At 35.3% G+C, this 23205-nt stretch overlaps 1 protein-coding gene across 1 annotated transcript; it reads left to right on the top strand.

Annotated features, from left to right (window-relative positions):
• Positions 1-21077: 21077 nt before the first annotated feature.
• LOC141664125 (cytochrome P450 94B3-like) lies at positions 21078-22993 on the top strand. The gene has a single exon (XM_074470023.1). It carries the CDS (start codon positions 21174-21176, stop codon positions 22710-22712), a length of 1539 nt encoding a protein of 512 aa, XP_074326124.1. The 5' UTR covers positions 21078-21173; the 3' UTR covers positions 22713-22993.
• Positions 22994-23205: the final 212 nt, after the last annotated feature.

Here is a 23205-nt window from a genome sequence, read left to right as displayed (position 1 = left end):
CAATAAAATCATGCAAATCTCATATATTTACAAGTACAATATGTATGTTCTACAACATGAACATTTATGTTCTACAAACTAAGCATGTTATGTAGAATAATATATTTTGCAACGTTCCACTTGTAAAATTTATGCAATCTGCAAAATTTTCAATAAAATTGTGATATTTGTAGAATGTCATTCGAAAAATAATACGTTTTGCAACAATTTAAGCTATATTTTACTTGCAAAACATATATGGAATCTAAGGACTCCAATGAAATAAGGGACATCATAGAACATAACCCATATATATATATATATATATATATATTAGGGTTCTTGTGTTTAATTTCCCCCCAACTGAGAAAATAGTTTGTATAATTCAATTACTTGTACATGTAGCATCTCAACATGGCGACAATTGAAAGCCCTATAGCCAAAAGCAATGGTAGTTCTTCTCGCGCTTCTGTTAAAAAATGGGAGCACAGAAGTTGTCATTGTGGGATAAGAGCTCGAATTTATACTTTTTGGTCGTTGAATAATCCTGGGAGGTATTTTTTCTACATGTTATAAACCGAAGGTAATATTTGTGTTCAATTTATTTTCATTTAGTAATGTATGAGTTGATTTTCATTCAAGGAAATATGAAAAAAAAGATCTAATATTTTGATATTATAGGCGTCTGGAGATTGTGAATTTTTCGAATGGTATGATGCAAACTTTACTAGAAGAGCCAAAATTGTGATTACGGAGTTGAATCATAAAAGAATATTTTTGGAGGAGGAGATAAGACTTATTGAAGATGATCTTGGAAAAAAGACAGAGGAAAATAGTGTTTTGCAAGTTGAGAATAACAAAATGCTTGAGTTAACTGTTGCTAGTGAAGATCAAATAAAGAAGCTTTCAAAGAATTTGAAGATATTAATATTTGTGGTTGTTGTATTGTTGGCTTTGCTCTTCTGTGAGAGTGGTTGAATGTAATGAATGTAAGGAGTATGGTTGTTAGATGTAATAAATTTTATATATAAGGAAGATTTGTAATGATAAAGGTTCCTGAAATTAAATGGAATCAATAATTGATTATCAAAAGATAGAGCAGACATAAATATATGGCTCAACAATCATAACAAAAGATACAGTCCGGTGTAAAAGTTTGAGGACTAGCAAATGTTTTAACCACCATAACAGGTGCCAGTACTAAAATGGTCCACACACCAAAATCAAATAAGTTTAAACATAACACAAAAGTTTAAAACATAGAGAACATAAACATAATAGCTTTCTAATCCTCCCCTAGGATGACAGGTTCATCTTCAGTATTTTTGAAGTTGAATTTGCCTTTCATCAACATCATTGCACTCCTCCTTGATGGTGCTTCGGATGGTGCAAAAGACCTAGAAGTCTGAGAAGATGTTGTCGATGCTTGAGATGTGGTTACAACAGTTTCAGAAGTTCTTGACCCAACTGGCATGACTGGAGTGTGAGGGGGAAGTGGTTCAAAGACAACAGCATTACCTAGTGGACCTCTAACAACATCTTCAAAACTTTTTGACTGATTTCCCTTCAAGCACATATCCTTACCATCTTCAATGTTGTCTAAAATCAAAGGTAATTTCTTCCTTAGCACTCTGAATGCTAGCTTATCAACATGTTTCCCAGGTGCCTTTTCTGCAGGCCTAGGCCTCCTAAACATCAACTTCTTCCTCCTTAATTCTTTTCCCCTCTTTTGAGATTCCCCAACAATAATACTAGGTTTCCATGTAACTGAAGTTGATGATTGTTGTGTCTCTTCAATGACCGGCGCCTCCTTTCTTACAGCTTCATCCCTAACTGGTGGTTTCATGACTGGTTCTTCCCTCAAAGCGGGTTCCATGACTGACATTTAAAAAAAATTGTATGTTTCTTTTCTCAAAGGGGGTTTCATAACAGGTGATTGGGATTTAGTGGGACACTTGTTCTTTCTATGCCCTTCACTATCACGTATACTATAATGCATGACCCTCTTATTACTAAATCTCTGTATGCCCCCTATTTTGACTTGCTTGACTTCTGGAACCCCCTTCACAAGCTTCTCTCATCCTCATCTTTTTAGGCCTCCCTCTGAGTTTTTGGGAATGTCAGGAGGAAGTACCTCCTCACATGATTGCATTGTTCAAAATTCCTCCTCTTTCATTGTGTTAGGTCACACACACACTGTAGAAGGGGTGAATACAGTGTATAGTACACTCAAATCGAACTTAAATAACTTAAGTAATAGAAAATAAACTTTATTGAAACAATAAACTCTGTTACAGTATGGAACTGTTACCTCTCAGTGATGAACAAATATCACGAGAGCTGCTAGGGTTATATAGAATAATAACTTCGATAATGATAACACTTATAGTGTAAACCCTATGTCTGTGTTTATATACTACACATTTACAAGATAATCGCTAATTGATATGGAATATAATTCCGCTTCCTAAAATATATCAATCAGATATCTTCTATTCCAAGTATTCCATTCTTCACGGAATTCCTTCTTCAGGCATATCTCTTCTTATGTTTATCTCGATCTTCTTTCCTTTAATCAGCTACTGTCCTTATCTGATTGTCCTCCAGCACTTAAGTTCTGATATCTATCTTCTGATGATTATCTCCTGATAATATAAGTACTGATATCCTTAAGTCCTGACTTTCAGTATAAGTATTGATCAACAGTTAAGTACTGATCTATCCTGTTCACGTAAGATCTGAAAGCTAAACATAAAACATATTAGTCATGACATTATCAAATATATCTAACAATCTCCCCCAACTTGTAAATTAACAAAATATACAAGTTAAACAGATATTTGATGATGTCAAAAACATTAAGTACAAATGCATGAGAAATAGACTAGATAACTACAACTTACAGTCCTTAAAGTTTTACCAATTTCAACTTCTGATAACAACTTCAATCTGTAAATATTAGAGTTTAAGCAGTTGTAGATCTTTGACTTGGCTTCATCATCTTCTGATCTCTCTGATGTCAGGAGTTGTTCTGAGATAGTTCTTCAATAAACATTTCTCAGCATATCTTAGTTCATCAATCATTCTCCTTTTAACACCTTTAAGCTCTGCAGTATCTTCACCAGTTTGAAAGATTGCAGCTCTGAGATCATTAATCTTTGCTTTCCTTAACTCCTGATCTAGTCTTATGACATAAGCTTTGTCAGATTCAAGATTGAATTCAAGTCCCTTAATACCAAGATACGTTCTGATCTGTGCAGTATTAGGCTTCATATCAACAATATCACCATTGTGATCTCTGTACTTTGGAACATATCTGCTGTCAGACTTAACAGAATAAAGCCTTTTCTGTCTCTGAATCTGTTCTTTTAAGTAGTTTGCAGCAGTCTCTGTTATTCTGTCATCCACTTGAAGTAAGAAAAATACATGCTCCAATTCTTCAAAATACTTCAAAGGAATGGCATTTTGTCTTATATGATAAACCCTACCATCTGTCATGAAATACAACATGATGTATTCTTTCAAGTAGGTATGGTAAACCATCTGTACAGATTTCAGTTGATTCAATCTCTCAGGAGTTGCTCCAATACCTGGTTCACTCAAGAAAGTTGGATCATCGGTAGTGTTGTGTACTCTTCTTTCATCAGCACTTCCCAATCCAGTTTTATCTCTAGCTTCCTTTCCAGTAACTACTCTTGCTTCAAAACCACTTGGAGTAGTCTTCAAAGATTAAGTCTGTTTTGCTTTAGTGAATCCTGGTAGGAGTGTTTTAGATCTATTTTCTGATATCAAGTTAACTTGAGCACTGTCAGAGGTTACTTGCTTCTTCTGAATATCAGAACTTACAATTTCTTGACTCTGAACAACTTGAGCCATGTCAGAGGTTGTTTTAAGAACTTTTCTTGAAGTCAGAGCAAGATCATCTTTTCCATCAGTAATTTCTTCTTCCTCAGGAGGTACATAAGGCTTGATAGGTTCACCAACCTTTTCTTTACCCTTGGATCTTGGATCTATCTGTGGTTGTGATCTAGCCAAAGTTTCTTCAGTATGTATCCTTTCTTTGATCACAATGCCTTTAGGTTTTGGAAGTAACTTTTTACCAGAAGCTTCAGATTTAGATGTGACTTTCTCTCATTTAAGTCTGGCTTCTTCTTCCTTTAAACTTTCCAAGTCCATCCCTGGATTTTCTTGAAGAAATAACTGTCTTGACATTTCCTCATCAAGATCTAGAAGTTCATCAGAACTTATCCTTTTACCAGCGGCAGAACTTATTCTTTTCCCAGTATCAGAACTTGTTCTGTGACTAGCTTGTCTTGATGTAAACCTTCTACCTTGACTATGACCACTACCCATTCCAGAGTTTCCTTGGTCATCTTTTCCATCATCCTTTTCCTTGCAGTGTCTTGTTGGTTTTGCATTTTGACTTAATTACCTTCTCCCCCTTTTTGGCATCAGCAGGTAATAAAAGAGAGATAAGTAGTTCCACTGAGGTCTGGATTTCAGTAAGTTGCGATTGCTGAGAAGCTTGATTTGTCAGAATTTGATCAATCTGAGCTTGTTGCTTCTCTTGAGTTTTCTCAATATAAGCAACCCTGTCAATGGTAGGTTGGAAGAACTTTTTCTTATCAATTTTCCAAACTTGTTCCTGTTTGATAAAGTTCTCCTGAATCTTGTGTAGCTCTGCATGAGTGTTGGAATGAAGACCTTGTAGATGTTTAGTACTCAATGCAGTGACTCTAAGCTGGGTTTTAAAATCATCAGAATGTAACATTTCATCAGCTTTAGTCAAGTGCTCATCAAGATGTAAAGCATTTGGAACACATGAAACTGAGTTCCATTCCTTAGTCCACTCCTGACCTGCAGGAGTTTCACTCCAAGGTACTGGTGCATCCCTGATAACAAACTCCTTGACCAGTTCAGACTTAGGAAGAGTCAGTGGAGGAGTATGTCCTGAAGGACCTGCTTCATCAGCATCTACAGTTGTAGCAGCCTCACCAGTATCTCCAACATTTGCAGCATCAGAACTTAGAGAATCAGTATCTTCTGATAAGACAACAGTGTGAGTAGCAATGGAGGCTTCAACATCCTCTAATTGCTGATCTGATACTAAGTTCTGATCAACAGCCATATCCTGATGCTCATCTAAAATCTGATCATTAGCATCTTGATGCAGAGAAGGTGTTGGTGATAACTCAGGAGTTTGAACAGCATCAGTAACAGGTGTTGTGGAAGGATTATTTGTTGTTGGAGCTTCTAAGAAAAGTATTTCAGGCACAACCAGGTTCTGAATATCAATTTCAGCACTTGTGCCTGGATCAACAAGAGACACAGAAGGTGAATTAGCCTTGTCAGATACAGCCTCCTGAGATGGAGTTGATGGAGAAGAAGTGACTGGAGCAAATTCCTTGTCTTGTGAGATCAGAGATTCCTGATCCCCTTCCTTAGCTGCTTCCTCCTCATCATCTGAAACTGGCCTTTGTGCCCTCTGTTTCTTGTACTTCCTTGTTGATTTGGATTCCTTGGGAGTTTCAGGAACTGTCATACGTCTAAGCCTCTTGAGAAGCCTAGAACCCCCAATTGCAGAATCCTTCTGAGAAGGTGCCTTCTCAGCTTCATTTACCACAGGTTCTGAAGAAGGAATCTGATCCTCAGAATCTGATTCATCTCTCAAAGTAATTCTCCTCCTCTTTTGAGGTGTTTGAGGAACAGTCTTTGTTTTCTTTGGCTTAGAGGATGTAGGCTTCACAGTAGGTGCCGAAGAAGAAGGTTGAGCAGTCTGTGAAGTGGAGAGATAGGATTTGAGATAAGTTCTGAGGGTAGTTTGAGTAGAATGAGAGGTAGGTACTGAGGTTGATGGATTTTGGGTGGTTGGAGGTGGTTGAACATCAGAGTAAACAGATCTATAGGTATCAGGATCATCATTTACCAGGATCTGTTTTACAGACTTAGGAATCTGTAATGGTCTAACCATTTTCTTCTTAGTATCAGCATTTACCAGATCATTAAAGTACCTTTTTGCAACCTTAAAAGGTGGGGTTTGGGTGCTGACTAACTGAGGTTCATCAGTACAATAAGTGTAAATAAGTTGACAGAATCTAGCAAAATAAACAACATCTCGATCCTCTGTCATCCTATCCCCAATAAAACCAATTAAAGCAGTTGCAAAATCAAAATGAGTTTGATTGATAATTGCATACCCGATGTGCTGACTCATAATGGGAATAGCATCAAAATTCGAACATTTATTTCCAAAAGCTTTGGTGATGCAATCAAAGAAGAAACTCCATTCTCTTCTGATATTAGCCCGTTTCAACTGTCCAAGTTTCGTCAGACTCTTTTCATATCCCAATGCAGCCATAAACTCCCTAAGGGCTGAGTCCTCTGGAACTGAGAAAGTACAATCCTCTGGAAGATGTAAAGCCCTGCGTAATGTACCAGGAGTGACTACAAAAGATGAATCACCCAATTGGAAGATAATACTGGGAGTTCCACGGTTACCACCATCATCAAAAACGCCAGTCCTCCAGAACCTTAGAACTTGTTGACTTGAAAATAATTCAGGCTGAGTTAAGGCGTACCCAACCTCACTATGTGCAAGAAGATCTTGCACAAAGTGCAATTCAGATGGAGCTTCAGCATGATCAAGAATTGCAGCATAGTTGTTTGGAACAAACTTAGCTCCATCAATGATCAAATCCTTTGGTGCCATGTGAAAAAATTTAGAGTTAAGTATGCCTGATAGGTGTTTGATATAATATCTGTATGAAAACAACGGAAATAGTAAAGTGAAGGAGAGTAAAAGTAAGAAGAGAGATAGAAGATGAAGAAATTAAAAAGATTAAAGAAATCTTCTCTCTGCTGTACTTATACAAAAAAATATTACCGTTGGACACCTGTCAGACATGCAGTAATAACGGATAGTTACTAGGCTCGAGAAAACAGTAATCATGACTTACCCATTTGCCGAGTTTCAAGGAAAAACTGTTCCATTTATAAAGGGAAACAATTCAAATTTTAACCCGTTATCACTGATTGAATTATTTGTCACTGCAATATTAATATTCTGAAAATAAATCATGTTAAAAATGACCGAGATAATGGTGATGAATAAGTGCTGACAGAAAATCAGAACTTAACTAAAAGTACAATTTAAATGATCATCAGAATATCAATCAGGATTTATCAACACAAGATAAAATAACTCAGAGACACAATCTTGAAGTAAAAACAATTTTCATTAATATATCAAGTCAATACATTTATGAAATGGAAATTACATCAATACTTATACAAGATTTTCTCTAAGCTTCTAATCCTAACATCAACAGCTTTAGTCCTGGCTAAGAAGCCTGACAAAGCTGAGGATGAAGAAGAACAGGAAGAAGACGAGATTAAGTCATCTTCCTCTTCCTATCTTCGACGAACAAGATGGCGAGTCGTATGATTCGCTCTTGCTGACGGATAGCTTCCCGCCTTTCCTCCTCCAGGCGCTCCAGATGGCGATGGTAATCCATCTCAGTGTAAGTGAGTCACGACTGTTTATCAGAATTTATGCTATTATCAGAGTATTTCTCCAGTAATCATAGAGTGTGAAAAATCACCAAGAAAATATTTTGCTTTTCTAATGCATATTTACTTAATACCAGCAATGCACTTGGGTCGCCCCTTCCACATTTTTACTCTAGATCTCAAAGGAGTACCTGATTTTATTCTTTAATCTTTTTGTTTTTTCTTTTGATAAGTGAGGTTTATCAGCACTTAGTTCATTAAGCAGTTTTACTAGTATCAGAACTTAACAGAGGAGTAACATTATTCTAATGTGTGACTTAGTAATAAGATATACAAAGTGAACTTAACTAAGCTCAATTATCAGAATTTGCTAGTGTCATAAGATTTCCACTGAAATAATTACTTCTTCCATGGAATCATTTGTTTATTTAAGACTACTAGGTCAGTATCTAACACAGTTATCCTCATAGGATTGAATAATTATTGAAACAGACATATCACTTAGCAGAGTTGAAAAATATATATCAGACAACAGTCAGTACTTAAAAATATTTAGCAATTAAGCACAGAATACACAATGAGATTAATTCTGTAAATACTGAGCATAAAGTCTGATAACACAGAACAAGTCTAAGCAGATTTAGAGAAGGAACCTGAAACCATTCCAAGTTCATTTACCAATCTTGTAAAAGTAGCTTCACATAATGGTTTTGCGAAGATATCTGCCAACTGTTGATCTGTGGGAACAAAATGCAATTCCACTGTACCTTCATCCACATGTTCCCTGATGAAGTGGTACCTGATGCTGATGTGCTTTGTCATAGAGTGTTGAACTGGATTACCTGTCATAGCAATAGCACTTTGATTATCACAGTAAATAGGGATTTTGAAATATGTTAACCCATAATCCAGTAACTGATTCTTCATCCAAAGAATCTGTGCACAACAGCTTCCTGCAGCAATATACTCTGCTTCTGCAGTTGATGTGGAAATTGACTTTTGTTTACTTGCTGTACCAAGAAACCAATCTGCCTCCAAGAAATTGGCAGCTTCCACTTGTGCTTTTCCTGTCAATTTTGCAAACTGCAAAATCTGCATCTGAGTAACCTATTAGTTTAAAATCTGATTCTCTAGGATACCATAATCCCAGAGCAGTTGTTCCTTTAAGATACTTAAAGATTCTTTTTACAGCTGTTAAGTGAGGTTCTCTTGGATCTGCTTGAAATCTTGCACAAAGACAGGTAGCATACATGATATCAGGTCTACTAGCAGTTAGATAGAGTAGAGAGCCAATCATACTTCTGTAGTCAGTAATATCTACTGATTTACCGGTATCCTTATCCAGTTTTGTTGCAGTGGCCATTGGAGTGGATGCACTTGAACAATCTTGCATTCCAAATTTCTTTAGCAAGTTTCTGGTATACTTGGTTTGACAAATAAAAGTGTCTTCCTCATTCTGCTTGACTTGAAGGCCCAGAAAATAGCTAAGTTCCCCCATCATACTCATCTGATATCTTGACTGCATTAGTTTGGCAAACTTCTTGTAAAGTTTGTCATTTGTAGATCCAAAAATGATATCATCAACATAAATCTGGACCAGAAGTAAGTCCTTTCCATGGTTGAGGTAGAACAGTGTTTTGTCTATTGTCCCTCTGTTGAATCCACATTCCAGAAGAAACTGAGCTAAAGTCTCATACCATGCTCTAGGAGCTTGCTTAAGTCCATAAAGTGCTTTATCAAGCCTGTAGACATAATCTGGATGTTTAGTATCTACAAAACCTGGAGGTTGTTCAACATATACCTCTTCCTCCAATTCTCCATTGAGAAAAGCACTTTTCACATCCATTTGAAAGACAGTAAACTTTTTGTGAGCAGCATAAGCCAAAAATATCCTTATGGCTTCTAACCTAGCAACTGGTGCAAATGTTTCATCATAATCAATTCCCTCCTGTTGAGAATATCCTTTTGTAACCAGCCTTGCCTTATTCCTTGTAATTATGCCATCACTGTCAGTTTTGTTTCTAAATACCCACTTTGTACCAACAACAGATCTATTCTTTGGTCTTGGCACTAGGGTCCAGACTTTGTTTCTTTCAAATTCATTCAACTCTTCCTGCATTGCTTGCACCCAATCAGCATCTTGAAGAGCTTCTTCTACTTTCTTTGGCTCAGTCTGAGAGAGAAAAGAATTGTATAGACACTCATTTGAAGTACCTGTTCTAGTTCTGACACCTGCATCAGGATTTCCAATTATCAAATCAGGTGTATGTGATTTTGTCCACTTCCTTGCAGATGGAATGTTTTCTCTAGAACTGGATGCTCCCCCATGATCCATGCTATCTTCATTTTCATTTTCTGATGCTCCCCCTGAAACTATGCTCTCTGAGTTGGATTCTTCAGTATTTAGATTTTCAGCACTATCAGAACTTGGCTTATCAGAACTTGACGAATCAGAACTTGAAGAGCCAGATGCATGTTCTGATGTTTCTTGAGATGTGGTAGGATCTTGAGTATGCTCCCCCTGCATAGGTGCATCTTCCTTTAACGTAGTCACCACAGTTTCAATAACATCAGAGTTTAATCTGTCAGAGTTTGTAGTATCAGGACTTAGACTGTCAGGATTTTCAGTATCAGAATATGAGTCTTCATTTTCAAATCTCAGCTGATCATGGTCAACGAAATCTTTAAGACCAGTGATCTTCTTGTCATCAAAAGAGACATTGATAGATTCCATGACCACTTTTGTTCTCAAATTATAGACTCTGAAGGCTTTTGTGGAAAGTGGATATCCAACAAAGATTCCTTCATCAGCTTTTAGATCAAACTTTGATAGCTGTTCAGGATGAGTCTTGAGAACAAAACACTTGCATCCAAATACATGAAAATATTTCAGATTTGGATTCTTTTTCTTCACCATCTCATATGGTGTTTTTCTATGCTTGTTAATGAGTGTTGCATTTTGAGTAAAACAAGCAGTCTGCACAGCTTCAGCCCAAAAATAGGTTGGAAGCTTTGCTTCTTCAAGCATTGTACGTGCAGCTTCAATGAGAGTTCTATTCTTCCTTTCAACAACTCCATTTTGCTGTGGAGTTCCAGGAGCAGAAAATTCCTGCTTTATTCCATGGCTTTTGCAGAACTCTTCCATTATCAAATTCTTGAACTCAGTGCCATTATCACTCCTTAAAATTTTCACAGAATCTTTGACCATTTTATCCAGCTGTTTGACATGATCAATCAAGATAGATGCAGTTTCACTTTTTGTGTGCAAGAAATACACCCATGTGTATCTGGTGAACTCATCCACTATGACCAACGCATACTTCTTCTTTGCAATAGACATGACATTTACTGGACCAAATAGATCAACATGTATAAGATGATAAGGCTCAAGAATTGATGATTCAGTCTTGCTCTTGAATGAAGATTTTCTTTGTTTGGCTTTCTGACATGAATCACAAAGACCATCTGGAGCAAATACTGTGTTTGGCAATCCTCTCACAAGATCTTTCTTGACAAGTTCATTTATATTGTTGAAATTTAAATGAGAGAGTTTCTTATGCCAATTCCAGCTTTCTTCAATTGATGCTCTACTTAACAGACAGATTGCAGAGCCATCAGTACTTGTTGAAAACTTAGCTTCATAAATGTTACCACGTCTATATCCTTTCAGAACAATTTTGCCTCTAGATTCACTCACAATTTCACAGTGTTCTTCAAAGAAATCAACATGATAACCTCTGTCACAGATTTGACTTATACTCAGAAGGTTGTGTTTAAGTCCTGAGACCAGAGCTACTTCTTTAATGATGACATTCCCAAGATTGATATTGCCATATCCCAATGTTTTTCCAATGTTGCCATCTCCATAAGAAACACTTGGGCCAGCTTTCTCCACAAAGTCTGATAGCAGGGCCTTATTTCCAGTCATATGACCTGAACATCCACTGTCCAGAACTAGAATATTTTTCCTGTTGCCCTGCAATCATAAAGACCACTAATTATTAGTTTTAAGGACCCAGACTTGCTTGGATCCTTTGACCTTATTAAGTTTGTTAACATTTGCAGCGGATTTAGCATCAGAGTTTATGTTAACATTTTTCTTATCAGAATTTACATTATCATACTTCGAATCAGAATTTATACTAGAAGGAACAATGGAAACTTTCTTCAAAGAAGGTTTTATTTGATAATAATCATAGTACAAACTATGATATTCCTTACAAGTATACATGGAATGCCATAAACTACCACAATGAAAACAAGGATTTTATGGTTTGTATCTAACTGTCTGACTCTTAACTCCTGATTTTGAAGGTAAGGAGTTAATATTCTTATTTTTTCTGCAAAAAGAAGCCAGATGGTTAGAACTTCCACAGTTATGACATGTTTTCCTAGGAGCATCAGGAACATGTTTATAATCATTGCTTTTATTCACACCTTCCTTTCCATTCCTATTTTTCCTAGGTGATTTTACCTTGTTTGCATTCTTGACATCTTTCAGCTTATGCTTAAGCTGCTTCTTTGTCATTAAGCCTATGTTTACTTCAGCTGTCTTTTCCTGTTTTAGTTTGTCAGAAGTTAATTCCTCTTTAACTTCTGATTTCTCATTATCAGACTTTACAGTTACAAACTTAACAGGTTTTAACTTTGGCTTTTGCTTAACAACAGGCTTAATTTCTTCAGTTCCTTTATCATTCTTATTTTCTCCATAACCTAAGCCCTCTTTCCAATTTTCACTACTTAGCAAATTTTGAGTTGTTCTGCCAGAGTTAGTCCAAGTCCTGATTATCTCTCTTTCCTTTTCTAACTTAGTTTTTAGAGATTCATTCATTTTTAGCACTTCATCCCTAACATAAAAAGCATCATCTCTATCCTTCTGAGTTTGATGAAATATAACTAACTCTTTTTCTAAGAAATCATTTCTTTTCTTCAAAATAAGATTTTCAGAAGTTAATCTTTCACATGTTAAGGTTTGATCTCTATAACTAACAAACATGGTTTTAAGATATCTTTTCAACTCATTAATATCATCAGTATGAAAAGCATAAGTAGTCTGAGGTACCTTTGTTTCAGCAGCTTCAGAACTGCTCTCAGCACTTTCTTTATCAGCATTTGCCATCAATGCATAGTTCTCCTCACTTTCAGAGTCTGAAGTGTCTGTCCAGCTTTTCTGCTTTGTGACAAGAGCCTTGCCTCTGTCACCCTTTACCTTCTTGCAGTCAGGAGATATGTGGCCTTTCTCACCACAGTTATAGCATTTAACATTGGTGTAATCTCCTCTGTCAGACTTTCCTCCTCTGCCTTCAGATCTTCTGAAATTCTTCTTATCAGAACTTATGCTTTTCCTGGAAAACTTCTTTCCCTTCCTGAACTTCCTGTATGCAATCTTTGTGATTCCTTTCACCATAAGAGCACACAGCTTCATCATCTCCTCATCAGAATCAGTCTCAGGCAAGCTTTCAGAATCTGAGTCATCATCACTCTCAGAACTTGATGACTCAGTATCATACTTTATGAAAAGAGCTTTACCCTTGTCTTTCTTTGAGGAAGCTGCTTTGGGGAATTCTTCTTCAGCCTTAAGAGCAACTGTCCTTGACTTTCCCCCTTTCCTCTTACTTCTTTGTTCCATCTCCAGCTCGTGTGTCTTGAGCATTCCATAGATTTCGTCAAGAGTTGTTTCATCAAGATTGTAGTTGTCTCTTATTGTCGTTGCCTTCAAATCCCAACATTCAGGAAGAGCTAACAGGAACTTAAGGTTTGAATCTTCAAGATCATACTCTTTATCAACCAATGACAAATCATTCAAAAGTTTGACAAATCTATCATATAAATCATTCAATGACTCATTAGTCTTTGAGTCAAAGTGTTCATACTCTTGAGTGAGTATTGTCTTCCTGTTCTTCTTAATTGTGTCAGTTCCCTGACATCTTGTTTCCAGAGCATCCCATATCTCCTTAGCAGTCTTGCAGTTGATTAACCTGTTTGACATTACATTATCAATGGCACTATGCAGTAAGTGTCGTACCTTAGCATCCTTAGCAATTGATGCTATGTCCTCAGCAGTATAATCACTCTTCTCCTTTGGTACGGTCATTGCTGCTTCACCTGCAACTGCAACAGCGAGTTTGGTTGGTTTGTGAGGACCTTCCTTGATTCTATCAAGGTATTCTGGATCTGTTGCTTCCAGGAACATGGTCATCCTTACCTTCCATATGGGATATTCAGATGGTCTCAGTATGGGGATTCTGATGGTCTCATACCGACTCTGAATTTGTGTCTTCGGTGGTTCCTCAGTTTTAGTAGGCTTAGTTGGAGTTTCTGTGTCCGACATGATTGTGTTTGGATCTTTAACTGTATGTATGTTAACAGATAGGCTCTGATACCAATTGTTAGGTCACACACACACACACTGTAGAGGGGGTGAATACAGTGTATAGTACACTCAAATCGAACTTAAAGAACTTAAGTAACAGAAAACAAACTTTATTGAAACAATAAACTCTGTTACAGTATGGAACTGTTACCTCTCAGTGATGAACAAATATCACGAGAGCTGCTAGGGTTATATAGAATAATAACTTCGATAATGATAACACTTATAGTGTAAACCCTATGTCTGTGTTTATATACTACACAGTTACAAGATAATCGCTAATTGATATGGAATATAATTCTGCTTCCTAAAATATATCAATCAGATATCTTCTATTCCAAGTATTACATTCTTCATGGAATTCCTTCTTCATGCATATCTCTTCTTATGTTTATCTCGATCTTCTATCCTTTAATCAGTTACTGTCCTTATATGATTGTCCTCCAGCACTTAAGTTCTGATATCTATCTTCTGATGATTATCTCCTGATAATATAAGTACTGATATCCTTAAGTCCTGACTTCCAGTATAAGTACTGATCAACAGTTAAGTACTGATCTATCCTGTTCACGTAAGATCTGAAAGCTAAACATAAAACATATTAGTCATGACATTATCAAATATATCTAACAATCTCCCCCAACTTGTAAATTAACAAAATATACAAGTTAAATAGATATTTGATGATGTCAAAAACATTAAGTACAAATGCATGAGAAATAGACTAGATAACTACAACTTACAGTCCTTAAAGTTTTACCAATTTCAACTTCTGATAACAACTTCAATCTGTATAAATATTAGAGTTTAAGCAGTTGTAGATCTTCGACTTGGCTTCATCATCTTCTGATCTCTCTGATGTCAGGAGTTGTTCTGAGATAGTTCTTCAATAAACATTTCTCAGCATATCTTAGTTCATCAATCATTCTCCTTTTAACACCTTTAAGCTCTGCAGTATCTTCACCAGTTTGAAAGATTGCAGCTCTGAGATCATTAATCTTTCTTTCCTTAACTCCTGATCTAGTCTTATGACATAAGCTTTGTCAGATTCAAGATTGAATTCAAGTCCCTTAATACCAAGATACGTTCTGATCTGTGTAGTATTAGGCTTCATACATGCACATCACTATTTTTCATATCATCCCTCTTCACTCTGAGTCTTGTTATTAGCTTGAAATGCAATTCTTGCTGCATCATAAGAACTGGATGTAGTATGACAACAATGTGTTATAATGGATGTTATCAAGTGCATAAAGAATAAAAAATTAAAATGAAGAGTACCTCTCATTGATGATCCAAGCATTAAAACATTCTCTCATACTATTGTCAACATTATCGGCTTATGAATGTGAAGAGAATAAAGCCTTTGTCCACACTTTTGGGTCCAACTTGCTAAGGAATTCATGAGCATATTCTAAAAGTCTCTCAATATACTTCATTGTCCTCATATGTGCTACAGGGTGGGTAGCACATGTTGCAGTCCATAATAGCCTTTTCAACATATTAGTATTGTGCCTATACAAGTAAGATATGACATTAGTGAATCACCAAGTACAGAAACATGCATACACATACTAATAGAAAAGAAATAGAGTAATTTACCTCGTTCTGAAATTATTATAAAGATGGCGAACGCAAAATCTATGTTCCACTCTAAGCAACAACAATTTTAGTGCATTTTCCAATCCCCTCTGCTGGTCACTAATGACTGTGATTCCATAGCCATTTCCAAGATTAAGGTCATCCTTTAATAATTATGTGAACCATGTCCATCTCTCTGTGTTTTCACTCTCCACTATGGCATATGCAATTGGGAACATTTGATTGTTTTCATCCCGGCCAATGGCTGATAAAAGTTGGCCTCAACGAACTGTTTTCAAGAAACAACCATTTAGCCCTATGACTACTCTGCATCCTGCTTTCCATTATGCCTTCAGTGCATGGTAGCATACATAAATCCTTCTGAATTTAGGTGGATCTGTTTCATTTAGCCTGGTAATTGAGATATTCGCTGTATTCCTAAGATTATTTTGTAACAATTCATGTCCAAAGTCCCTCGACCTAGAGTACTGTGCTTTCAAAGCATCATGAACTCATTCTGATGCCATTCTCCTCACTCTGATTATTTTAATTCTGAAAACATCTATCTCCAAATCATTTTTATGGTCTCAACCATCTCTTTTATCCTCCACTGTGGGTTCTGCCTCACTCTATCTCCATATATCTTACAGAGCTTCTTAACTGAAGCTAACTTGTTTGTGTAGGGTTTAATGCAAAGGTGCAGGAGATTAAGGGTCTTCAAGGTGCAATTCTCAGAATATTTGTCCTTACTACACCATATGTAGAAAAGACATTCATCCTGACACAAAACTCGACACCTGAGTTTATCACTTGTTACAAACTGTATATATCTCTCATGTGTGTCAGCCCATACTGCCTAACCAAGTCTCTGAACTCTTGAATGTTCACAAATTTCTGTCCAACTTTTGAGTGGAATCCCTCCTCGAAAACGTTGTGTGTGGTTTTAGGTCTTTTTTCCCTTTTCTTTGGATTAGGTGGGCCAACATAGCCAATCCTACAATTCTCATCCTCACTACTAGAATCTTCATACCTAAGTAAATCAAAATAAAAATCTGATTCATCACTGTTAATTATTGGAAGTTTAATCGGATTATTCAAATTCTTCTTAAAGTCCTTATTCTTAACCCCCATGTTTTTCAGTTATTCATCTTCATCACTATCAAGATATAAACTTCCATTATCTGACTACACTTTCAGTTTCAACATCATATTCAGGATCATCCTCATCCTCACTAGACTCATTACCCGCATTGTCAAAATTACTATCAGGTTGGTTGTTTGTTATTAAGGGCATGTTTGTCCCACGGCTTATAAGACACTTATGACTTATAAGTCCGTAACAGTTTATCCGCGAGTGTTTATCGACCCAACTTATGAGTTGAATTTATAACTTATAAGCTGATAAGTTGAATGTCAGTAACGACTTACTTTTTTCAACTTATTTTGATTTTTCGTTGATTTATTAACCTCAATTTTAAAATATATAATTTTAAATTTTAATCTAAGTTAAAATTCAAGAATTAAGATGATTATATTTAATATTTATTTATTTTAGTTCATTTATAGAAAAAAACATTATGGCTTATAAATAAAATTATCCAAACAATTATTTAACTTATAAGTATTTTTTTACTTATCACTTATAATTCACTTATTCATTTTAAGTCGTAAGTTACTTATTTTCAGATTTTCCAAACGGGCACTCAGTTGTGTAGGGTTGTAGGCATGTCAACCAGATTATTAAGCTCAAAATGGTCTACAAACAATGAGATTTTACCATGTGGTTTGTGGAAATCTACCATGTCCCTCATAATATCATCATATAGCAGACAACACATTCCTAAAACTAGAGGCGTCATACTTAAAATAAACTAATGCGGAAGGATCGTAATCGTATTTCACAACAAAATCATTCAATTCACAGAACAAAAATACATCAGTATCAATAATATGGAGGGTTTCTACTTTTCCCCTATATATCTAACATTAGAATGAGAGGTCAAATCTTCATAGTGATGCAGATAAATAGTCACGAAAGAAGACATACTGAAAACACAAAACAAAACAAAATAAGTATACCAAAATTCAATTAATTAATACAAAAAACATTCACGTGGAATAAAAATAAAATTAAAGTTCAATTAACCTTATTCATATACAATATCATCAAAATGGAATTAGTGTTTCATACCTCCAACTCGTTAATGCTTCGTTTACATCAGTCTATGTCCGGATTAAACCTTCAATAGCCTACTCAGTCGATAGCCGATTCAAGAAATTAGGATTTTTCGCTCCAATTTAGACTTCGACTCTTCCGCTACTTAGTCGTGTACAAATGAGAGTTTTGACCCGTTATTCTGATAAATATCGTACTACATATATCTATACCACAAATACAACTTTATTACATGTAGATTCACGTGTGTCCACGTATAGTTCCACGACACAGATGTTACGTTTTCCGTTAAGTCAACAGGTCAACTATGACGGTGCGTCACTACTTTCAACTATAATGATACAAGTGATACCCCAATTACTATAATAAATTTTTTGATACATGCATTTTAATCAAGTGAACAAAATGATCCTTAGTATCGGTTCCGCAAATCTCGACCAACTATAATGAACTATAACGGAGGGGATTATGTGCCCGTTTGGAAAATTTTAAAATAAGTAACTTATGATTTAAAATGAATAAGTAACTTAAAAGTGATAAGTATATGAACACTTATAAGTTATATAAGTGTTTGGATAATTTATTTATAAGTCAGATTTTTTTAACTTAAATGAAGTAAAATAATTATTTTTTAAATATAATTATCTAAATTCATAAATTTTAAATTAAATTAACATTTAAAAAATACTCCCTCCGTCCCACTGGATTGTTTACGTTACTTTTCAGCACGCTTTTCAATTCTCGTTTAAAGTATAGTTCCATAATATATATATATATTTTTTTAAAATCTGAAAAAAAAAATTCATGTTTAAACTTTTATTCAAAAAAAATTACGAAAAAAAATTATGATACGTGCAAACAGTGTACGTAAACTATCCTGCGGGACGGATGAAGTATAATTTAAGATTAAAGTTAATAAAAAGGAAAAAAAATCAAAATAAGTTGAGAAAAAGTACGTTGTTACCAACATTTCACTTATCAGCTTATAAGTTATAAATTCAACTTATAAGTTGGGTCGACAAACACTCGTTGATAAGCTGTTACGGACTTAGAGCAACTCCAACAACTTAGCTATTTTGGAGTCTTAAAGTCTAATACAAGGAATATGGAGAAAAAAACTACTCCAATAGTATCCTAGTGATTCCTTAAATCAGTAAGATTCAATGAGATTTTTTTTCAATTCTTTATCTTTAGCTAACCTCTCTCCTCTTCTAACTTTTATTTTATAATATATATTTGAAATAAACACTTTATGTAATAATATTACTTTTTAATGATAAAATATTGTATAAGGAATGAATATAGGGAATGTTGTTGGAGTTGGTAATAATTATTGATATCTTAAATTATTAAGATCCAATACTTTATATTAAATTTAGGGAATAAACTAAGAAGCTGTTAGAGATGGTCTTATAAGAAATAACTTACAATTCTGGATACAAACAAGCCCTATACTTCTTTAGCGAGGTGTGAAGGCAAGGACAAATAATCAACCTCTTCATTTAATTCTCGGGGTCCACTAATCAATATACCGAACCTTTGATTTGACACTTGTTATACCAACACAAGGTCGGAAGAAAATGGACAAGGAGACTATTTTAAGTGTAATAACTATTTTAACCTTTGTTTCTTTGTTTCAATTTCCTTTACGTTTTTCCACATGAAATATAAACATGTGATACAACTAAATACATATTATTTTACTCGGAAAAAGAAATTGTTTACGAAATTGTTGGCTACATTTGTCTCTTTGTTGATCAGCTTCTCTTTCTCGAGTCTTCCAACACATGCATGCTTTTTTTACCTACGTTTTACGTTTTGGCTTTTTGCAGCTAGACACACATCAAACATGTTCTCCCGTGTGTCCCGTTTACTCGTGTGTATATATAATTTTCATTTTCGGAAAGTCTTTCTTGATTGTATATATTTAAAAATGGGCAAGTCACCAAAATACCCACCATTTGGGGACTTGTACCCAAAATATCTACTGGCATAAAAATTGTCCAAAATACCGACAAAATGTGCCTTACTATCCTGCGTATTTTGATTTTTAAAATTTTTACAAAGAATACGTATGTCTGTCATGTATTTACTGTTTACAATAACTGTTTACAATAGAAGTGAATACGCATGTCAGACATGCGTATTATTTGTAAAATTTTTAAAAATCAGAATACGTATCTGTAAAACGCGCATTTCGTCGGTATTGGACAGTTTTACCGCCGATGGGTATTTTGAGCACTTGAAACTGAAAAGTTGTGTATTTTAGGGATTATTTCTTTAAGAATTTATAAAATTATATAATATAAAAATTAATACTATACACTTTTTTTTTGCACTACAGTCTATACTCATATTAAATATTATAAATATTAATTTGTCTCACCACTTTTCCTACTTTTCTCGTATTTTCTTATTAAATTATACTTTTTCTCCGTATCATACACCTTTGTATACTAGTTAATGAGACGGATGGAGTAATAATTTTAAAATTATGTTTGAGATTAATTTTCCAAGCAAAATATTAAGGTAATACAAAATATTAATTTACAAAAAAATCTGTATATTAATGTTTCTTGAAATAATATTAGGATAAAAATGATTTTAAATGATACTTAATAATAATATATTAATTTCTGTAATATTATAATTTTCGAAATCAATGAATAATGGTACGAATCTTTCAACGTACACAACTACTGACCACTTAAATTCCGCAAAGCACCTCTCCCAGTCCCAGAACACTTTGATCGAATCAATTTCAAACTCATCCTTGTTTCTTAAATTATTTTGGAGAAAAATATTACGTATTTAGGCAAGTTATACGAGTGTAATTTTAGTAGGAGAACTTTAATTTTTTAAGAGTTAAATATAGAGTATGTGAATGATTGCGTCCAAATAATTCAAGTAGGTCACTCATTGCAAATTAAACTCAAAATGATGATTAATTAACTTAAGTTGATCATTTCGATAAAGTCAAAAATTGAAATTACCCAAAACTGAAAAATGGTAATATACGATGTTAGAACTCATATTGGGCTTCAACATGGTTACTAAAATTTTTTGTTTGACTCACAGAATCATGTTAAAATTTGGTTTTGATTCTCCCAACTTTATTTTCAAAACTTTGAAAATTAAAAATGAGATTTTATCAGTCAAAAAACAAGTTTTAATAACCATATTGAAGCTCATAACGAAACGACCATTACCCTCCTTTGTTAACATTTTCGATTGTGGCTATTTTCAGTTTTTGACTTTAGCATAATGATCAAATTAAGTTAACTGGTGATTATTTTGAGTCAAATTTGTAATTAGTACATACTTGAATTTTTTTTAACGCAGTGAGTCACCTACTTAATATTTAACCCATCAAATCTTATAATTACAAAAAAACCCCAGCATTCTAAACCTGTATTTATATATTCCAAAATCGAAAACAAAAATGTACAAATCTCAGCCACAAATATCAACTATAAAAACACCACCACACCGTCAACATATTATGATATATACACAACCTAGCTTACCTTTAGTTTCATCAAAGCTTCTAACAAAATGCTTGTTCTCCTCTCTCTACTTCTCCTCATGCTACTCTCTTTTCTCCATAGATATTACAAACAATCCCCAAGCTCATATCCACTTATAGGGAGTCTCGTGGCCTTTTACAGAAATCGGTACCGTCTTATTCACTGGTACACTGATCTTCTGTCAGAATCGCATTCTCAAACAATCGTGGTCCGTCGTCTCGGTGCTCGACGGACCATCATTACCGCTAATCCAGATAACGTGGAGTACATTCTGAAGACCAAGTTTGATAATTTTCCTAAAGGAAAGCCGTTCACTGAAATTTTGGGTGATTTTCTCGGCTCCGGGATTTTTAACGTTGATGGGAGTCTCTGGAACTCGCAACGAAAGCTCGCGAGTCACGAGTTTAGTACCAAGTCATTAAGAGAGTTTATGGTTAATGTTTTGGAAGAAGAGGTTGAGAGTAAGTTGTTTCCGTTGCTTGATAAAGTTTGTCGAAACGATGGTGTTGTGGACTTGCAACATGTTTTGAGAAGCTTTGCATTTGATACGATATGTAAAGTTGCGTTAGGGATTGATCCGTGCAGCTTGGATGACTCCAAGCCGGCTCCTCCGCTGGCTAATGCTTTCGACGCCGCGTCGGAGATTAGTGCCATGCGTGGAGCTGCACCTGTTTCTGCAGTGTGGAAAATGAAACGTGCGTTCAATATCGGGTCCGAAAAGAAGCTGAGGGAAGCTGTTGCGGTTGTGCATGGGTCGGTTGATGAAATTATTCGAGTCAAGAAAAAGAAATTGAATAAAAGTTGTAGCACTAAGACTAAGACTAAGACCCTGACCCTGGTTCACGAGCGGGATATAAAGGGTATGTTTGGTAGTTTTATTGATAAATTTGACGGCGAAGAAGCAAATACCGAAAATGACCTTCTGTCAAGGTTATTATCAGCCGGAAATGACAATGAGATGGTTCGGGACATGGTGATTAGTTTTCTAATGGCGGGAAGGGACACGACGTCGTCTGCGCTGACGTGGCTATTTTGGTTGATCGCTAGCAATGAGGCTGTTAGGAAAGAGCTGCTGAATGAACTGATGTCATTAGACAAATTGGACTTCGAGAAGCTCAAGGACATGAATTATACAAAAGCGTGTTTATGCGAGTCCATGAGGCTTTATCCACCGGTAGTATGGGACTCGAAACACGCCGTCTCGCCCGACATTTTGCCGGACGGGACGGTGGTTTGTAAGGGAGACAGAGTCACTTATTTTCCTTATGGAATGGGAAGAATGGAGGAGCTTTGGGGAAAAGACAAGCTGGAGTTTAGACCGGACCGGTGGTTTGATGAACCGGGTTCGTTGAAGATAGTTAGTCCTTACAAGTTCCCGGTTTTTCAAGCCGGTCCGAGGGTGTGTTTAGGCAAGGAGATGGCTTTCATACAAATGAAGTATGTTGTGGCATCAGTTGTGAGGAGATTCGAGATCAAACCGGTTTGTTTGGGAGAACCGGTTTTCGTACCTTTATTAACCGGTCATATGGCTGGTGGATTCAACGTTAAGGTGTCCAGAAGGGTATAAAGAAGGAAAATGCTAGAAGTATCAAATTGGTTCCAAAAAAATTATAAAATGTCAAGTGTCAAATTTTTATTGGTTAAATGAAAATGAACCCCCTGCATTTATATCAAAAGCACCAATTAAATCATTTCAAAGTGTCACATCAGCCATGACATATCATTTTGTAACAAATTTTTGTACCATTTTTTATGCTTCTAGCATTACTCATAAAGATGTATCTGAACTCTGAAGTCTTAACTTCCAAGTTGTAAAGAATACATTTATGTATCAACCTATACAAAACGTGTTCTAAATGAAGTGTTTTTTGGTATTGACTCATTCTCGGGAGTGGAAATTAAGATTAGTTAACTAATTACAGTTAAATCTCGATAAATAAATATACTTGGCAGCAAAAAATTTTATTCATTTAATGAGATTATTCGTTTATCGAAATTAAAAATACAATATCCCTATTATATTGAGCCCGAAAAAAAATTGTTTTTTACAAAATTATTCA

Source organism: Apium graveolens, chromosome 6, assembly GCF_009905375.1.
Source record: "Apium graveolens cultivar Ventura chromosome 6, ASM990537v1, whole genome shotgun sequence".
Classification (NCBI taxonomy): Eukaryota; Viridiplantae; Streptophyta; class Magnoliopsida; order Apiales; family Apiaceae; genus Apium; species Apium graveolens.
The sequence above is the reverse complement of the archived record's forward strand: the minus strand, read 5'-3'. Positions and strand labels throughout refer to the sequence as shown.